At 39.3% G+C, this 21,148-nt stretch overlaps 1 protein-coding gene across 1 annotated transcript; it reads left to right on the top strand.

Annotated features, from left to right (window-relative positions):
* The first annotated feature begins 11,366 nt into the window (after positions 1-11,366).
* On the top strand, positions 11,367-20,661 carry GGCT (gamma-glutamylcyclotransferase). Its single transcript, XM_082398041.1, is given in 5 exon segments — positions 11,367-12,441; positions 16,402-16,547; positions 17,496-17,631; positions 19,063-19,191; positions 19,193-20,661. Coding segments are annotated over 5 exon segments (639 nt in total). The 5' UTR covers positions 11,367-12,234; the 3' UTR covers positions 19,214-20,661.
* The last annotated feature ends 487 nt before the right edge of the window (positions 20,662-21,148 follow it).

Raw genomic sequence — 21,148 nt, 5'->3', positions numbered from 1 at the left:
GGGAAATAGAAAGAGCCAAGGAGTCAAATCTTTTTCCAGTTTAACTGAGAATTTTGGATTCTATCACGTTTGCACTCAGCCTTGCCATCAAATTCTTATTTTTCAACAGCTTGCAACCGTTACTGCATTTAATAGAGGCTGATGGTTGATGAGTATTTTTATACATAACTGCAGTTTCAGACTGATTCTCAGGTGTTTAACCAGCAAAGCCATGCAACGCTTCGCTGAGTCAGTTCCATGAGAAAGGGTTATCACCTAACGAGCCAGGCAGTGGTAAACCAGAGCAGTACAAAAATTTAGAATCTTCCCTTTCTAGCTGACATACCACTGCTTGTCTTCAATTTTCTGGATAATTTAGGATTTTATTTAATATGATTTTTCAAGAACTGAACAATCATCCTAAACAAATCAAGGCCAGACTATTATTAACACAGAGCAGCATTTCCCACACTCTCAGTACTATGCTCTCCACTTCAAAGGGGTTCTGTGACAGAGAAGGTTTGGGAAAGTCAGGAGTAAACAGAGCTCACAAGGTTTCTTTACTACAGGCATCCCTCAGATTTCTTTGTGTGGTAGCAGACATCATGGATCTCCAGGAGGAAATATAGAATATAGTGGTTTCCAGCTCATTTGACCACAGAAGCTGTTTTTTTTTTTTTTTTAATCTGTATTGGAGTATAATTGCTTCACAATACTGTGTTAGTTCCTGTTGCACAACAAAGCGAATCAGCCATATGCATACACATGTCCCCATATCCCCTCCCGCTTGAGCCTCCCTCCCATCCTCCCTATCCCACCCCTCTAGGTAATCGCAAAGCACCGAGCCAATCTCCCTGTGCTATGCTGCTGCTTCCCACCAGCCAACTATTTTACATCCGGTAGTGTATATATGTCGATGCTACTCTCACCAGAAGCTGTTTTTGAATGCAAGACCATCTGATGGGGTTGATGTCCCACAGAGCACACTTTGGGAAATATTGCTGTTCAAGTCTACTTGTTATTCTCGAACACTCCACATTGTTAATAGAGCACTGGACACGCTAAGAAGGATACTCCAGTGAAGGGGCAGCATATTAGTAATGACTGACTTTCCCTTCCCACAGCATCCACTGACTACCTACTAGGGGCAAGGGTTCTGGCACCATCCCTTTCAAAATAGTAAGGGCCTTGCATTCCTTGAGTGCAGTGCACATGGGAATGGGAGTGACCTGTTAGGGAGACATGTCAAATCCTTTAACCTCTTCACCCCCACTTCAAATCAAAGGAATTTGATGTCCAAATTACCTACCAATATTCTGCAGTTACCTCTCACAACCACTAATTAGAAACCCTTGAAAATAAAGTTTTTATTTTTCTATATTTTCTATTGAGGTGAAATTCACATAACATAAAATTAACCATTCAAAATGAACATTTCAGTGGCGTGTAATATCCAGTGCATTCACAATGTTGTGCAACCAGCTCTTTCTAGTTACAAGACAGTTCCAAAATAAAACCTCATACCCATTAAGTTACTCCCCATTCCCCTCTCCCCTCAGCCCTGGTAACCACCAATCACCTTTCTGTTTCTATGGACTTAGCTATTTCATATAAATGGAATCATACAATATGTGACCTTTTATATCTGGCTTCTTTCAATTACCATAAGGTTTTTTAAGATTTACCCACATTGTTGCATGTGGATGTAGCATCTACATCATTCCTTTTTTTTTTAATACATCTTTATTGGAGTATAATTGCTTCACAATACTGTGTTAGTTCCTGTTGCACAAAAAAGCGAATCAGCCATATGCATATATATATCCCCATATCCCTCCCCTCTTGAGCCTCCCTCCCACCCTCCCTACTCCACCCCTCTAGGTCGTCGCAAAGCACCGAGATGATCTCCCTGTGCTATGCTGCTGCTTCCCACTAGCTATCTATTTTACATTTGGTAGTGCCTGAATGATTTCCTACTGTATGGATATATCACCATGTGTTTATCCATTTATCCCTTGATGGACTTTGGGTTGTTTCCACCTTTTGACTATTGTGAATAGTACTGCTATGAACGTTCATGTAGAAGTATTTGAATACCTGTTTTCAATTCATTTGGGTATGTACCCTGGAGTGGAATTGTTGGGTCATGGAAATAAAATTTTGCTACTGCAATTTTGTGGCACCATAAGGCAAATCAAACAGTTCATATGATTTAGCTAGCTTGAGACATAGTTTTTAATGCATTGGGAAAACATGCATATAAAATGCACTACCCACAGGAAGCTTAGAGAATGACTTACTGAAGCAAGTTTCTTCTCTATACACAAAACATACCTATTTCTCCCATGAATACCGTTCATTTCCAGTGAGCCGTTTGAGTTTCTGTTACTCAGCTGTATAGAGTGTCTGTTGTCTTCTCAGCCAATAAGCGTTTAACAAAGACAATAAGTAGAGATGCCTTTTGGTAGCTCTATTATTGGGATTTGTGGTACCCATGTGAAAGCAGAAATAATAAAGAAGAAAAAAGGTTGACACCAGCACTAGATCAGCTCTTCTGGAAAGATTTTGAAATATCCAGAGTTGTATTATAGTCAGGTAAACCAGCTTCACTTGCATATAGGTCTCTGAGAAGAGTTAATTATCAATTAAATATTGTTGAATAGACTGAAAACGTGAAATCCAAGAACATTAATGGAGCAGAGAACCCAAGCATAGTTCTCACTTTCCAAAAATGTTTCCAAATGCTTAACCTAGGCCTCATTCCAGAGTCAGTCTTCTTATGGGGACATTAAGAAAAGCTGGGCTCTCATCTAATTACTGTGCATGGTATTAAGAGTTTTCTGAGTTTAAATTTCTTTCTAGGAAGAAAAGAATGAGGTCTATCACCAAGAGAAACATTGGGATTTTCATTTAAGTAAATCTACATTCTAAAATGTTATTACTTAGATTACTCCTATTATTAACAGTAAAAACATGCAGCAAAATTTTTTTTTACATTTTAATTTCAGCTGAATTTAAAGTGTTAGAAATAACATGGACATATATGCTGAGAAAATGAATATATTATGATGCAGTTTGTCAGACTTTAACATTAACAGTAGTAAATCTTGAGAATGGTTCCTCTGGATCTAATATACCTGTGGTAAATAACATGGAGATAGCTGAATCGCTGTATATTTCCAGGACCTTCTGTAACTGATTTAAGGTTGGCAGTAGGATCTAACAGATCATTATCCTAGAACATATGTGAGACCTTCTTCAATGCCAGATTAGGGAAATATTCTTGTTCTTGTATCCACTGACATCTCAAAGAGCAAAGAGAGAACATCCAGATAGGCACCATAAGATTCTGCAGCTTTGGGGCCTTCAGAATGAGATCATATCCTTCCATAGAGCAAGGTTGAGTTGATCTGGCCTAATTATCTGATTGATGTGTTGAAAGGTAGGCCAACTTGGAAATGTATTTGCTGCATCAATTTTCTCTTTAGGCAATTTATTTAGTCATTACCCTCTTTTTATCCTTGTGACATGAGATCTCTAGATATTGACCTAAAATTCCATAAGATGTGAATTTAATAATATTAATAATATATGTATTTTTACATAATAAAAGAAATATAAGAATACATGCTCAAACATGCAAAAAAAAAAAAAAAGAATACAGAATGAAAAGATGAAAGCTCTTTGTTCAACTTGCTCCCCTCCCAATGCCATTTCCCTTCCCACAGGTAAGCACCGTTAACAGTTTGGTGGATGCCTTTCCAAAGTGTATAGTTATAGATATAAATAGACATAGAGATAGATATCAAAAGAGACCATTTACCCAAGCACTAAATAATAAACTTTATTGGAACTACTTTTCAGTGTTAATCTCAAAACAAGAATACAGATTAACTATCAAATCTGTCAATCAAATCTATCAAATTACTGAGAAATTACTGCCTCCTGGAGTTTTACAATTCTGTTTTTCCCAAAAAAAACATTTTGGGGACTTCCCTGGCGGTCTAGCAGTTAGGACTCTGAGCTTCCACTGCAGGGGGTGAGAGGTCGATCCCTGGTCAGGGAACTAAGATCCCACATGCTGCGAGGTGCAGCCAAAAAGTAAAAAACAAAAAACAAAACGGAAAAACAACCAAAAAAACATTTTGGGTTTAACGTATTCTGACATGTTTCCCTGTCATATGCCAGACCATAAGCTGGGAGGAGACATAAATACTACTATGGTTAATAAAATTTACACAGGATCCTGTATGTTAGAGCATTAGTATAAATTTTAAAATAACTCAGAGCTGAAGTGACTCTCAGTAAATCAAGGAAAGCTGGAAAAAATCAAAGAGAAAAAAAGATTTGGGGGCCTGTGTAAAGGGTAGGGGAGATTTTGACTCTGGTTCAATTAATCAGCAAGTATTTACTATTCATCTCGCTGTAGTAAGCATTGTAGGTATACAGAAATATAAAGTGTGGTCCTCACCTCCAGTGGGTTTACTATCACCTGAGAAATTAGACCAGACAGACAGAATAGAATCAGATAATAAAGGCTTGCACAAGGGCTTGAACTTGATAAAGTGATAAATAGCAGGCAGCCTCTGAAGGTTTCTACTCAAAGGAGTGATACAATAAAAAATCAAAAAAAAAAAAAATTAAAAGACTATGTCTTTACCCCCTTGCATCCCTTCATTTCCCCTCCATAATTACTGCCCCAGTTCAGGCTTTCATGACCTTGCCTACTGCAGTGAACTTATATCCAGCACTCAGCCATCTCCCCATCCTACTCCCTCCCAGGCCATCCTACACACAGCCACAAGAATGAGTTTCCAAAGGTGCAGGAGAGGGCTCAAAAGTAAAAAAAAGTCTCCCCTTTGACCACCAAATAGTATGAACTTTTGAGTGAAAATTCAAGGCCCTCCCATCAACTATGCTAATCTCCTTCCAGACTTGTCTCCCATTTCCTGATATAAATCCATTGCTCTATTGAAATTGAACTACTCACCACTCCCCAAACCCATGTCTGTGCTGTCTTCATGTGATTCGCACCCTTAACCCATCTCCACAGAAAAGCAGAGTCCAGGAAACTGTTGCAGGGATCCAGGTGTGTGACGATGACACCAGGGCGAGGACGGGGAGCATGGGAATGCAGAGGAAGGCAGAAACGAAGGGAGTAGTAACAGATCTACTGACTGATTGGGTATAGGTTTCAAAGGAGAGCAGAGATCAGTCAGAGGTAACTCATTTTAGGTTTTAGGCAGTGAATAGAATTCTTTCCCAGTAACTGCTTATTCCACATCCTCGTAGTTGTTGGAGGTTCATACTTATTTCACACTGCCAGTGTAATCTGGGACCACATATAATTAATAATAATTTCTTGAAGTTTCTTAGTTTTCCTGGGTCTCTTCCATGTATTCGTGTTATTAAACTTTTGTTTGATTTTCTCCTGTTTAAAAAAAATAATGATTTCTCTATACTTTAGGTCAGTAATATATATTTATTTAAAATAATACAGGCAGAGCAAAATACTTTAGCTCCCAAAGGAGCTAGAAGTCTTCAAGATACACTCTAAAATATTGTTGTGGAATTAAATATGCTGCTTTCCCCATAAACCATATGCATTTAATAAGAATTTTTATTTCATTACCAGAGTGGTTTGGAGTACAAGGTGGATGAGATTGCCTTGTGAAAACTGAAGTGAGAAACTCAACTGGATCTTGGTAAGGCTGGAGCCAGGCACTGGAAAGAACTCAGGACTCAGGTTTTTCTATCTCCCTCCTCCCCTTAGGCTGTGGTCTGCTCTCGTCTCTGTCTCTCAGATCACCTTCCTCCTCTTCTCATTCCTTCTGTTGTAAACGTGGCTGAGACCAGCTCAGAGTGTTACAGCTACAGTCTTGGCACCCACAGAGTAACCTAACCCTTTCAGACTCGAGTTCAAATTCTCAGGGAAGAAAAGTATAATGAGCAGGAAAACCAGATCCCTGTGTTCCCAGATCAGTGCTTCCTTCTCTGGAGGGAAAATCTACTCAAAAGACAAATTACCATTGGAAAGTTGTTTGGTGGGCATGGAATCACACCTCCAATCCCTCAGCAGTCCAGTCTTCTCTGCCATAAAAAAGCACACATATCAGTCCTTTCTACCTTCACTCCCACCACCCTAGTCCAAAGCCACCATCTTGTCAAAACTTCTGGAATAGCTTCTTTACTTGTCTCTTAACTATCATTTTTATCCCTTTGGAACTGATTCTCCACTCAGCATCCAGAATTATCCTATTAAAAAGTAAGTCACATCATATGCCTGCCTAAAACACCCCAATAGCGTTTGATTTCTTAGAATAAAATCCAGACTCCGTATCATGGTCTTCAAGGTGTTACACGAGCTGGCCCTTGCCTACTTCTCCACCTCATCTCCTACCACTCCTTCTCTTATTCCTTCCACTCTAACCAGCTGACCACCTTGATGTTCCTCAGACATGCTAAACTCACACCCGAAGGCTTCTCATTTGGCTTTTATTTTCCTCGTGGAAGAAAATGCATTGATCAATGAACACAGGTATCTGGTTTATCTGCTATAGTTCTCATCTTATATCAAAAAATTGGCTTTCTGATGTATACATCCATCTCTCATGAGTCTGGTTGTGCGAATCTTCTCCCAGAGCCAAGATTAAATTTCTCAGCCCACGGAGCTAAGAGATAGATTCATGACACCCAGTCCCTTTCTGTCCCACTGAAGTTCTACTGCCCCAAATGGCCTTGCCTAAGCAGCCAGCTGCCCTTCCTCAGCAGACACACTGCTTTCTCACCATACACCTCTTCAAACTTGCCATGATGTGCAAATGTTTTGCCTTGAAGTGTTCTTTTAAAAATGATAGCGCTGAAACTGATGGCAACAATGGTATTCAAAGTGGATGAGTGAGTTGGTCCACTGAGGTGTGAAAACAATTAAAATTCTATTTTTATTTTTAATCTGAAATGTTAGAATTTTTATTCATTTATTTATTTATTTATTCTGTGGCCATGCCTTGCAGCTTGCGGGATCTTTGTTCCCCTACCAGGGATTGAACCCAGGCCCTCAGCAGTGAAATCGCAGAGTCCTAACCATTGGGCTGCCAGGGAATTCCCTAGAATTTTTTACTATGCTTTACCTTTACTATATTTAGTAAATATATACTAATATAAGAATTTTATTTTAACACTAGAACACACAGTCAGTCAGATAGCCATCATCTGTCTCTTAAGAGATATGAGGTACCCTGGGGGAGGGGTGGGAGTGCCTTCCTGAGGAGTGGTTGACAGTGACACTAGCCCTCCTTCATTCACTTTCTGTGCTCGTGATTTACTGTAATTTGCTTGGTTAAGTGGATTTCCAGAGAACTAACTAATTCTCACAAAGAAGATTTCTGCCAAGAACTGGACTGAAGCTCTTACTAAAATTGCAAGCACAAGAAAAGAAAAAAGAAAGGGACAGAGCTGACATTTCTGACTTCTGGGACAAACTCTTCATCACCTACCTAATGATATAAAAATAATGATGATCTAATATGATTTGACAAGGTTAGCTAGAAAATGGAAATTTATAGGAGGACTATTTGAAATATGGATTTTTATCCACTATTATTTATAATTAACTTTGCCCCACTTGAATGTTTTGCATTGATATGACAGTTAAATAGTTATTTTTAAAATTTCTATTTTATGGATATTATATCATATATATAGTTTTATATATATTGTTATATATATAGAATATATGCTCAAAAAATTTAATGATACAACCAAAAACTTTAAGTCCACTGGATTAAAAGATGGCATTTAGAAGAAATCTGACCTCATTATCTTTGTTATCAAGTAATTGAATGCTAGTACTATTATTTCATAGTGTCCTTATAGATATGATAGAGATTGTACTTGAAAGCGAGCTATTAATAACCAGTTATATGTAGACCACAAGGGCTTTACAATTTGAGAAATTTGGGAAGCAACACCCAGTGATGACTCTAGAATCAGATTGCTTAATCTCTGCTTCAGTCATCGCTAACTACAGCCTGGGGCAAGTTATTTAACCTACTGCACATCTGTTTCCTCAACTGAAAAATGAGGATATATTAGTAATTTCTGCATAAGGCCACTTTCAGGATTGAATGAACTAATATATGTAAGAGTTTAGACTGGCATTTAATAAGCACTCAGTGATTGTTAACTAATATTAACCAGGCTTTGGTTAAATTTGTTCTTTTTTTCCTAAGTGTGCTTTGCTTTCTTAAAAAAGTTTTAAAACTTTTCTTAATTTTAAAATTAAAAAAAATTTTTTATTGAAGTATAGTTGATTTACAATGTTGTGTTAGTTTCAGGTGTTCAGCAAAGTGATTCAGTTATACATACATATATATCTATTCTTTTTCAGATTCTTTTCCCTTATAGGTTATTACAAAATATTAAGTATAGCTCTGTGCTATACAGTGGCTCCTTCTTGGTTGTCTATTTTGGTTAAATTTGAAAAGACAAAACCCCTTGTTACCTACTGCCTCTTGTTGGCCAACAGGGGTCAGTACATGGCAACCAACATGGGGAAACTAAATAAAATGCTTCACTGGGGTAAGAAAAGATTTTCTGTGTCTGAGGAAACATAAATGTCTAACTTCAGAAAATTTTCACAGAACAGTGTTGAGAAAAATCAGTCACCATAAAATTAAGCAATTAGTGAGAAGTATAGGAAGAGAAAAGAAGTAAAATACCTTAAAAAATAATTAATTAAATAATAAATACATTTTAAATGTTGAAAGCAGTTTAAAACACAGAAGGATGTTTTAAATGGTAGTTCTCCGAAGCAGAGACCTTGGGAATTCATGGTGCAATAGAGGCCTATCTTGTCAAGGAAGGCAACTTGCTTACTGAAATGACCAAATAAGTACGTCAAGTTCTGCCTTAATGTTTAGGGGGCAGGAGAAGGTATGAGCCTTCCTATTTGCAGATTATATAACAACAAAGTTATTATTGAATGCTCAGTATGTCAAGTGCTTTACATATATCACCATTTTTCTTTTTTGAATTTTTAACATGAAAATATTCAAATATATAGAAAAGAATAATAAAACAAGCATCCATATATGCACTCAGTTTAACATTTAACACTTTTCCACATTTTAATTTTTCTGAATTATTTAAAAATATAGGGACTTCCCTTGTGGCACGGTGGTTAAGACTCTGCCTGCTAGTGCAGGGGACACGGGTTCGAGCCCTGGTCTGGGAAGATCCCACGTGCCATGGAGCAACTGACCCCGTGCGCCACAACTACTGAGCCTGTGCCCTAGAGCCCGCGCTCTGCAACAAGAGAGGCCACCTCAGTGAGAAGCCCGCACACTGCAACGAAGACCCAACGCAGCCAAAAATAAATAAAAATAAAATTAATTTAAAAAAATATATAGATAGCAAACATTTTACCCCTAAATACACAAATATGTGTATCTCAAAGGAGATATTTTTCTACATAAGCACAATGCCATTACCATACCTAATAAAAAAACAACTGTCTAATATCATCTAATGTTTTAGTCTGTATTCAGATTCTCCAATTGCTCACAAAATATCTTTTATATCTGGTTTATTAAATCAGATCCAAGGACAAGCCATTGTATTTGGTTATGACGTTTCTTAGTTTTCTTTTAATCTAAAACAGCCCTCCCTCGGTACTGCTTTATTTCTCTTCTTTTTTCTTTCTTTTCTTTTCTTTCTTTTTTTTTTTTTTAATGGCACTGAGTTAATTTAAGAAATTGAGCCATTTGTTCTGCAGGATGTCTCACCATTTGTTCTGGATTTTTCTGATTGTCTACTTCTACCCTTGTAGTTCCTGCTTGATTATACTGAGGTTAAAGATTTTTGGAAACAATACTTCTCAAATGATGCTGGTGCTTCATATTGTATCACATCAGGAGACACATAATGTCAGGTTGGTCCATTTTACTGATGATAAGATCGATCTAGGTTAAGGTGGGAAGGGGCCAGATTTCTCCATTGTCATTATGGATTTCCCTGACTACCGGCATGTGTGAATATCTATGTGAATATCCTGTTCCCTATCGCACTTTCACCAATTGGTCTCATTGATGATCCTGGCATGAATCAATTATTCCACTAGGGACTGCAAAATGGTGAATTTCTAATTCTATCCTTCATTTTACATTATTTAGCTGGCATGCTTTTGTAAAGAGAACTGTTTCCTCATCAACTGGGGCCATTTAGTTACCCTGAAATACAGCTGCAACTAGAAAAGCAGGATAAATGGTAATTTTCTTAAATTACCACTTTTCAGAGTAAAGAGTTGGTGTAATAGTCACTGCCAGTAGTATGGCAAAGAAAGTTTCTTAAAACTGTTGTTTTTTTAGATTTGCTTTACACTTTAGTGGAAATGAATTTTATGTTTGACATTTTAAATAAATTGCGGTTATTAATTTGATGCTCAAATTGTTCTAACTTTGGCCAGTGGGCATTCCTTCAAGCTAGCTTCTGTGTTTTCAAAGGACCTCGTTTTTAAATACCTCCTAATTTTCTGTCATATGATGTTCTAAGTGCTCCTATTATTTCTCAGCTCTTGACCCAACTGACATCAGCCATTTCTCCAAGGAGCCCTGGTACCTTTTAGTGGAAAAGTGGTATATACAGATCAAAATCTGGGTGCCAAGGATAGTCATTGCTTCTAGGCCCTGAGTTCATATTAATATTTTCATTTCAAAGTTAACAATATAGAGTTTTTATGTCATTTTTATTATACAATACTTCTATATCTTTACACTGGATCTTCTGCACCTAATAACATTAACAAAGTTACTCTTAATACTTACACCAACCCTAGGAGATAGGTGATCATAACTTATGTAATTGTGATCATAACATGTTATAATCTCTATTTTAAAGGAGGAACTAGATCATTGCAGCTCTATTCACAATAGCCAGGACATGGAAGCAACCTAAGTGTCCATCGACAGATGAATCGATAAAGAAGATGTGGCACATACATACAATGAAATATTACTCAGCCATAACAAGAAACGAAATTGAGTTATTTGTAGTGAGGTGGATGGACCTGGAGACTGTCATACAGAGTGAAGTAAGTCAGAAAGAGAAAAACAAATACCGTATGCTAACACATATATATGGAATCCAAAAAAAAAAAAAAAGGTCTTAAGAACCTAGGGGCAGGACCGGAATAAAGACACAGACGTAGAGAATGGACTTGAGGACACGGGGAGTGGGAAGGGTAAGCTGGGACGAAGTGAGTGAGTGGCATGGACATATATACACTACCAAATGTAAAATAGATAGCTAGTGGGAAGCAGCCGCATGGCACAGGGAGATCAGCTGGGTGCTTTGTGACCACCTAGAGGGGTGGGATAGGGAGGGTGGGAGGGAGGGAGATGCAAGAGGGAGGCGATATGGGGATATATGTACACGTATAGCTGATTCACTTTGTTATACAGCAGCAACTAACACAACGTTGTAAAGCAATTATACTCCAACAAAGATGTTTAAAAAGAAAAAAAAAAAAAGGAGGAACCGGAGACGAGAAGTGCAGGAGGTTAGGCTTCCAAGTAAACAGCAAGCGTCGTGATTTGAACGCTGCACGCTACTTCCACCAGGGAAGGGAGCCCCTGACACTCAGAGGAGCTTTTCCAGGAAGCCAAGGGTCCTTAGAAAAGGTATCAGGGAGGTGATCAGGACTGGGGGTGCGGGTACCAGCTTGTGGGGGTGAACAGACGTCCCAACTCCAAACGCAGAGAGCGGGACAGGGGCAAGCTGCCGGCTGATGGACCGTGGGGGGCATGGCCAGAGCTACTGTTTCACCTTAAATGGACCAAAAATTCCCTGAAGAGCACACAAAGCCAGTGAACCACGCAGGAGCCACCCAGAGGTAAAAAACATCTGGCCGGGACCGGCGAGCTACTACCCACAAATGGGGGCCCTGACCCGCCCCCGCGTAGAGGGAGCCAATCAGAGGGAGCCTTGAACGCGGGGGCGGGACAACAGAGGAGCGGGTCCAATGTGGAATCAGCCCCGGGTCGCCTCAGGGCAGAGTATTGCAAAGTCCAAGCAGCGAGCGGAGAGGAGGCGGTGGGCTGGCCAATCAGAGGGAGCAACTCACAGCGTTGGATACTGGCAGCCAGTCAGAAGAGTGCTCGCAGGTGACTCGCCCGGCCCCAGCTTCCAGCCTTTCCCCTAACCTCTAAGGCTGCGCGGTGCCGCGGTTCCTGGATTGGGGTCATCTGCCACCGCGCTATGCTCCTCGTCCTCTCCTCACTCTCCTGCTACAGATCCCAGGTCCGTGCAGGCGTCCGGTGGGACATGGCGAACTTAGGCGGCGAGGACCTCCGGAGCCAGGAAGGGGAGAGTTTTCTCTACTTCGCCTATGGCAGCAACCTGCTGACGGAGCGGATCCACCTCCGAAACCCCTCGGCCGTGTTCTGCAGCGTGGCCCGCCTGCAGGTCAGTGCTCTCCGCCCGTCCCCTGCGATGGCCTCTGCCCCTTCTGCAGACGAGGGAGCCAGGATTTCGAGAACTCGCTTTCTCTGCGCCGCTCGTTGGCAGCACTGGGCCGGGAATGCAGCTCTTTCTGCTCAAAGTACATCAGGGTTCCTTGCACGACCCCAGGCCGGTCACTCTCGCCCTCAGCCCTGTGCTTGACCCCTGCTGAGCTGTGCTACTCTGGCACCTGTGCCTCCCGGGCTGCGCTGAGGTCTCCCTCCTGACGTTCTCACCAGCTGCTCGTTCTGCCCAGATCCCAGCGCCTCTCCCTTGGCCACTGACTTAGGGGCATCATTACAGAATCCATTCGGTTGGTCCCTCTGAGAAGGCTTCTCTGACCCAAGTCAGGGAATCAGTTGCTTTCTGTTCTGTACCTCCCTTTGCTCCAGGACTTGTCACCTGGTTTTGTAAAAATCCATTTACCTGCCTTTTGCTCCCGATCCGAGAGGTCCTGAAAGCTGGAGCCGTGTCTTATTCACAGTAAGGGCTGTGCTCAGTTAAGTCAAGTGGCTGGATAAACCTTCGCTTGCCTTGGTAAGAATCATTGCTCTTAGTACAGTCCATTTGTTCATTTAGTGCGTAGTCTTCCAGCACTTACCTGGAGATACAAAGATGATTGAGTAAAGCTGGCTGCTTTCAGGACCTCCCAGTCTATAGGAGAGACACTCAAACAAGTTATGTACAAAGCCTTTTGACATTGTTGAACCAAACAAACATGGTCTCTGCTATTGTTGTCAGGGTTCTTAGTTGCAAGCAACAGAAGTGGCTGATTCAAGCAGAAAAAGAATGTGTTGAAAGGCCGTTTGAAGAGCTCACAGAATGACCAGGAAGGTAGGACCACAAAGCTGACAAAACAAGCAGGCATAAAAGGGAAGCTGTAAAACAGCCAGTATCACACCAACAGAACCAGCCCAGGAGGCCACTGTTGCATCGCCGCTAAGCTTGGTAAACGTGGACGTTGCATTGTGCATCACCTGCTCCGGACCCTGCCTGCTACTGTCACTACACCTCCAAGTTCCTGAAACCCACATATGGTTGCCACCACCAAGGTGGAGTTTTTGCTGCCCTGGGTCACTAGTTTCTAATTCAAAGCCCTAGGTGGGTGTCCTGATTGGCTAAGTCTTGGCCACGTGCCCATGCCGTGACTTCAAGAAAAGCTGGGAGAATCAACTTCTGGCATTTGAAACTTCAAAAATGGGAGTTGGGCTCTGAACACTGTCTACCCCCAAACTCATAAGGTAGGGAATTCCCCACACGTGGGAAAGAAGTTCAAATGGTTTATAATTGGAATGCAGCAAAGAGCTATCAAGCAAATGATTATTCCGTCACAGGTATGGTCAGTCTTAAAAGGAGACACGTTATACCTTACTCTCAGTTTTGTTCTGAACTTAAAACTGCTCTAAAAAAAAGTGAAATCTTTTTTTTTTTTAAAGGAGACATTCAAGGTGCTATGGAAGTGTGTGACTTGGGGACCTGACCTAACCGGGATGCTCCGTAAAGCCATTCCTGAAAATGTGACTTTTAAACTGAGACCTGAATGACTGGAGATGGGGGAAGCAAACAGAATGAACAGCAGGGACAAAAGACCTCAGGAAAGAAAAAAGCTGGACCTTCCAGCTAGTGTGGCTGGAATCTAGTGTGTGAGGAGGGTGTAGCATGAAGACTAGAGAGGTCGGGAAGGGCCACATTTTACAGGACCACAGAGGCCAGAGAAGACTTGGGTCTTTATCTTGAGATCAATGAGAAGACCTCTGCCAAATTTAAGCAAATGAAACATCAGATTTACATCTTTGAAAGCTGGTTCTGGTTGCTATGGAAAATGGATTGGAGGGGTGGGGGCAGCAGTGGATGTAGGGAGCCCAGTTAGGAAGCCTTTGCAGCAATCCATACTAAAGATAATGGTACCCTGCAGTGGTAGCAGTGGAGGGTAGATGGGTTTGGGAGATACTTAGGAGTGAGTACTGTTAGGCCTTGGTGATTGATTGTGAAAGGAAGAGGAGATAATGGGGATGACTAAGGTTTTTGACGCAACAGAGTAGATGATGGTGATGTTTGTGAAAAGAAGAGGAGAATTAGTTTGGGAGGGAAAATCAAGCTCAGTTTGGACATGTATTTGGCCCTTAAACAATGCCGGGGTTAGTGGTGCCCACCCTTCACCCAGCCGAAAATCAGAACTGCCATCTCTACCTCAAAAACAAAGGAATTGATACATGACTCACCCAAGGGCAGGAAGCTGAAAAAGTTTGGATAGAATCAGGACTCAGACCCTAGTTCTTTTGATGCCACATATTCTCTATTTTAATCTCTACTTGAACTTTTCCCCATACTTAGTTAATTTGATGATATGTAAAAGGAAAATATAGATGCTATATTTATTGAAAAAAATTCACGTATATGTGGACCTGTGTAGTTCAAACCCGTGTTATTCAAGGGTCTGCTGTACTGAGTTTGAGATGCTTGTTGTATATCCAAGTGAGCAGAAAAATATTAGTGGACATTCATTAAATACTCACTATATTCTAAGCACTTTTGAAGCTCAGAAGAGAGATCTGAGCTGGATTAGAAGACGATTGGAATATTGGATGGTATTTGAAGCCATTGGAGGGGATGAGATTGTCTTGAGCAAATTGCTGAACAGAGAAAAGGGCCTAAACTGAGCCCTCAGAAACTCCAACATTTAAAGACCAGGTAGTGGAGGAGGAGTTGGCAAAGGGAATTGAGGAGATCAAGGAACAGTCTAAAAGAAAGGAGACAGATCAAGACCGGGTGGTTAATGATGTCAGAAGCAGCTGAGAAGTAGAGCAAGACAAGGAATGAAAGTTGTCTGTTGGATTTAACAATAGACAACCAGTTCCTAGTGTGGTTGTAACTTTTATCAGATCTCCTGATGTCCTGTCAGGGATACCTCGTCCTAGAACATCCAGTATACCAATTGAAGGTACTGGTCACTCAAACCGACCTTTTTTGTGAAATTCTGACAGGTTTTTAAGAAAATTAAGGTGACAGAGATAAAATATAAACCTTAGATTTATTATCTAGTCTAACCTTTTTTTTTTTTTTATCATTAAGGAAGCTAAGCTCTGGAAAGATGGAAAGAAATCTTCTTAGACCAAACAGCCAAATAAGGATTTTTAATCTTCCTGGCTGTGTCCTTTGATTACTCATCTCTGTGAGGGAGGAAACTAAGCTCGAAACCTTGACTCCATTACTTATTAGTTGTGACACCTTAGGCAAGTTGCTTAATCTTTTTAAGCCACAGTTTTTCTTTCTGTTAAATGGGTATAAAAAGTTGTTGACAGGATTAAAAAGAAGTCCATATAAAGCTCATAGCACAGTGTATAGAACCCAGTAATTTTCCAGTAAGTGTTAGCTGCTCTTATGATTATTATAGATATGTTAATACAATTCAGGAATATTAAATTTATAAGTGTACAGATCACCCTCTAATGCCAGCTCCCTTAGGACAAAAAAAATATGCTAATAGGATACACTTACATACGTAAAAGTGGAAAGAATGTTATAACCCTTATGTAGCCATCACCCAGCTTCAACAATTATGTACACTATGATTGTCTCTAAGTTAAAATCTATGTGTATGTAACTGGGCTGGGAAGTAGTTTTCAAAAATAAAGATAGCTGTGTTAAGGCATCAGGATTATGGGATTTATTTTCCCCTTTAAGCCTCTTGTTTATGGTAAGATACGTGTACATATTCAGTATACAGTTCACTTTTAAAGAAAAATATGAAAAATTATAGTCCTTGAGATCTGGGTCCTTGGTTATTTATCTTTGTATTTTTTACAGAAGGAACTCAAAGTTTGTTTTAGTTGCATGGAGTTCAAGGTAAATCTTTTTTTATTTTGAGGAAGGAAATTTTGGTTCACATGGATACTGATCATATCACTTTGGTTTCCTTTGTAGGATTTTAAGCTTGACTTTGGCAATCCCCAAGGCAAAACTAGTGAAACTTGGCATGGAGGTATAGCCACCATTTTTGAAAGTCCTGGCGATGAAGTATGGGGAGTAGTATGGAAAATGAACAAAAGCAATTTAAGTTCTCTAGATAAGTAGGTGACTTCTAATTATAAGTTAAATAATTACTAATTTAGAAAGTGGATCATATGCAAGGATGTGTATATATGTGTTGGTTTTTCAAAACCATATACTATGGACATATTCTTTATACTTTAGAGTTAACCTAAAAGGTATAATGTTCATTCCTAAAAAGAAAAGCCTAGAAGGGTCACACTCTCTGATTGAGATTTGGGGAGACATTTGTAATCTCTTCTATAATTGATGGAAGTCCTTATTTTCATTCTATTTGTTTTTTAATAAAAATATCTTTGTAGTTTCATATTGTGAGAAGGCATGAAGATTTTTGTAATTGTTACATACTTTTATTGATTTCAAAAGCAGCCCAGTTTTTATTAGTCAGTTTTTAAAAAATAATTCTTTAAGGTGGCAGTTGAATCAGTAAAAACAGTAATAATCATTTGTAAAAACTTCAAAACATATTAGAAATGCTTTGATGCTGTTTATAAATAGAACTCAAGAGTTGTGTGGCAGAGCATTTAATGCAAAGAAAGTGGCAGAAAAGAGTAGGATTTGAGAAGAGCAGACAAGCATCTGACATGCTTAATACTTTACTTCACTTGCAAACAGGAATGAGCCATTCTCTCTACTTTTCTCTGGATGTATATTCTCTTGCTGTCAGAACACATAGTCGTTTTTGTAGCCTAGAGAGCAATGTTTCAGGGTTACAAAGCTTGAAATAACTACACTGAAGCATGTTTTTAGATAGGCTAAATATAGAGATCTATTAGAAGCATACCCAGTAATAGTAAGTCTCCAGCTTTCTAATTGAAATGCTAAACTTCCTTTTGATGTGGTGGTACTTCTACTCTATCCCAAAATATACAGGGAGCAAGTACATCCATAAATAGTTAAAAATTTTAATCCGGTAAACTAACTTGGCTAAGTCAAGTATGATTAAAATTTGACTGTTCTGGTTTCAGGCAAGAAGGGGTTAAAAGTGGAATGTATGTCCCAATAGAAGTTAATGCTTCTACTCAAGAAGGAAAAGAAATAACCTGTCGAAGTTATCAGATGACAAATTATGAGCGTGCTCCCCCATCACCCCAGTATAAAAAGGTATCCTTTTAACTAACTACTTACAAGGACTTTTGGTGATTCCTTGTTAATTTTCACTGAGCTAAACTAAAGAATATCTTGTTTGTTTTTTTAAAATATTTATTTATTTATTTATTTATGGCTGTGTTGGGTCTTCGTTTCTGTGTGAGGGCTTTCTCTAGTTGCGGCAAGTGGGGGCCACTCTTCATCGCGGTGTGCGGGCCTCTCACTATCGCGGCCTCTCTTGTTGCGGAGCACAGGCTCCAGACGCACAGGCTCAGTAGTTGTGGCTCACGGGCCTAGTCGCTCCGCGGCATGTGGGATCTTCCCAGACCAGGGCTCGAACCCGTGTCCCCTGCATTGGCAGGCGGATTCTTAACCACTGCGCCACCAGGGAAGCCCGAATATCTTGTTTTTAAAAGGCTTTGTGTGTTTTAAATTCTACATGTACAATTCATTTTAATCAAAATGTTTCTTTAATACAAAAAATGATAGTTATTTACCAAATAACTAAATGTTCAGATTTATTTATAATGATAGAAATATGTCCCTAAAACTCATTTATTAAAAAAAAAAGCTTGTAGAAATGTATTTGAGTCATAATTCTAGACATGTTTTTTTCTTTTTTAAAATAGCATGTATGAGTGTATTTTTTGTAGAGTTATTCTATACCCATGCTTTTGTAATCATTTTTTTCTTCCTCCATAAAACAGTATTTCATGAACACCAAGATTCATTTTTGTAGGTAAAAATTATATTTCCTATTGCTGAAATGTTTTCCATTTCCAGATGGAGGGAAAAATAAGTCACACTGCTTTTCAAAATCAGGGATACCACTCCCTCAAGCACCAGAAAAGAATTCAGGATAGAGAGTCCAACATCCCTTTTCAGAAACCCAAACTTAGGTACTTGTTGGCAGGCCCAATCAGGACATGATACCTGGAGAGGGTGACCCAGTTCCTGGGCCTAATCTGGAATTTTCTAGAAAGGAACCTAGAGGAGTTAAGCCTGGTATGGATCTGGGAAGTACCACTGGACACACTTGCTATTTATTCCCTCACGTCTAATTCAGAGGTAGAGTAGACTCCAGGATTCAACTACAACTGATACCTGTAAACTGGAAATTTTTTTGGAGAATGGTGTTTGTTTCTTAAAAAGTCATGCAAATTCTGTACAATAAGTTTTTCTCATAATATAAAAATATTTTAAATCATATTACTGAGTACAATTGCTCTTCCATAAGAGTGTATCCTATGGCTTTGAAAACTCCCTGCACATTCATGCTCATTGTGAGAGGAATGACTATCCCTCCATTTTGTTCTAGAATTGTTTATTCTAGAGTTATCTGAAAGCTAATATTTCATACTTTGATACTACAAATAAAGGTGTGGTATACTAAATTAAATTATGTTCCTAACTAAAGGGTTTTTTGTTTATTTTAACCATTTCTAGGTGATTTGCCTGGGTGCAAAAGAGAATGGTTTGCCACTGGAGTATCAAAAGAAGTTAAACGCAATAGAACCAAATGACTACAAAGGAAAGGTCTCAGAAGAAATTGAAGACATTATCAAAAAGGGGGAAGCAAAAACTCATTAGAACCTAATAGAATATATCTACAGATATTTTCTCTATATGCTAATACATTTTTAACATTTAGAACAGGGATCTGGGATATCTCTCTGTTTAATATATTTTCAACAGTGTTCTGAAGGGATATCTCACTTGGGTGATTCCTTGTTTTCAGGCTATAAAAAGACCAGGATAGGAGTTAGACAATTGAAAAGGGGGCCTTGCGGCATTGGAATGCATGACAAGTAGATGTGAGTATTCCTTCTGTGAACACTTAAAGTTATTTTATTGAGTTGATCTGAAGTGTATTTTTGCTCTGTGATAAAGGGTAGATTTGCAACTTAAGGATGGTGCTGGTAAATGACTCTGCTCTGGGATTTTTTCTTAGCTTACTAAGAGCAAGCAAACTGCAGAGACAATTGATTATAACAACTTCAAAATTTAAAAGATGGCATACTGTTCTTAGAGGAATAAATGTATTTGTAGTTTAACCTATAGTCCCTACTAAAATACTACATTTCATTTTGTTAGAGAGACTCATATCATCACACATACTGGGTCTGGTCTTGGTCTATAGCCAGTCTATACTAAAGGATAATTGCACAGACTCTGGAACCAGACAGCTGAGGATTGACTGTCAGTTCCAGCACTTTCTAGCTGGGAAACTTTGGATTATATGACTGTGCCTCAGCTTCCTTGCCTGCAGACTGAGGACAGCCCAAATATCTATGTCTTAGGATTGTTTTGAGGAGTATATATATATATATATAAAAGCTTAGAACAGAGCCTGGCATATAATAAGTATTAGCAATCATTATTGTTCTTACTGAAGAATTAAGTTTGTACAGAGCTATCCTTGGAACAAGATTTTAAAGTAGAAGGGTCAAGATTATGAGGGAAAAGTGTTTCCCGGAAGCTGAAATTTGATTCTTGGCTTACCAAGAAATGGTCACCTTCTTAAATTTATTTACTGAATAAGTGGAAGAAAGAAGAGTCATGAATAAAACAACACTGGTTATCAAAAAATCTCTTATGTCTCTGTGGAATGCAGTGAGCTGGACCTTCAAAACAGGTTATTAGAATGAGAGAGAACAAGCCACAGGAGCATAAAACAAAGATTTGGTTTTTACTCTTGGGAAGAAGGACCAAAGGACTTCTCAGCTACAGCTGCAATTCTGTAGTGAGGCTGAGCCATAGACTACAGGTTTGACCATGTTTCATAGCTGTTACACCTCACTGTTTTCAAGTATACCCTCCAGTATTCCAGTTTTCTCTAGTTATTAACTCCTCCCAAAAAGACCAAGTTTGTCTGTGACCCAGAAGCCAGTTATGGTAATATAGTAAGCAAGGCTCAGTTGTGCTGTAGGTACTAAAAATTGCATATTATTCTAAAATCTGTCTCTCCCACCTAAAATGACAGCTTTCATTAAGGAATTTAAAACATTAACAATAAAATCTTCATGTCTGGCCTTTTAACAAAAATCTGTTAATCATGACTATTTTTTCTGGTTGTTTTCAAGGTAGTACTAGCAAATGTCATATGTAAGGAATTTCCATTTCTACCAGTGATTTTGGCCCTCTAACCACAATACAACCAGCTCCTGGATATACTATAGCAAACATAGTTTTTGAAAAGCATTTCTGGGCTTGAAAGAAAATAAGGAAAATCTTGAACTTGCACCAATCCCTCTCCCACAAAAAGAAAGAAGATAAAGTGAGCTGAAAGGCTAGACAGTAATGGTAAACAAATGGCCCAGATGTCCTTGCCAATAATAGCCCCAGAATTAGATGACTAAGCCTTGAGCATTCCTGCTGCAGGACAGGAAAACTGAACCTGAGAATTCTGTATGAAACTAGGACCCTTGAAGAGAACTAAAACAGTCCCCAGTTAGTAAGCCTGGTGGCTCCCAGCAGAGATAGATGCAAATCCTCTCTGAAGAAAGTGATCCTAATTCAGGTTCTCAGGTTT

This window comes from Balaenoptera borealis (genome assembly GCF_965194805.1).
Source record: "Balaenoptera borealis genome assembly, chromosome: 7".
Taxonomy (NCBI): Eukaryota; Metazoa; Chordata; class Mammalia; order Artiodactyla; family Balaenopteridae; genus Balaenoptera; species Balaenoptera borealis.
The sequence above is the reverse complement of the archived record's forward strand: the minus strand, read 5'-3'. Positions and strand labels throughout refer to the sequence as shown.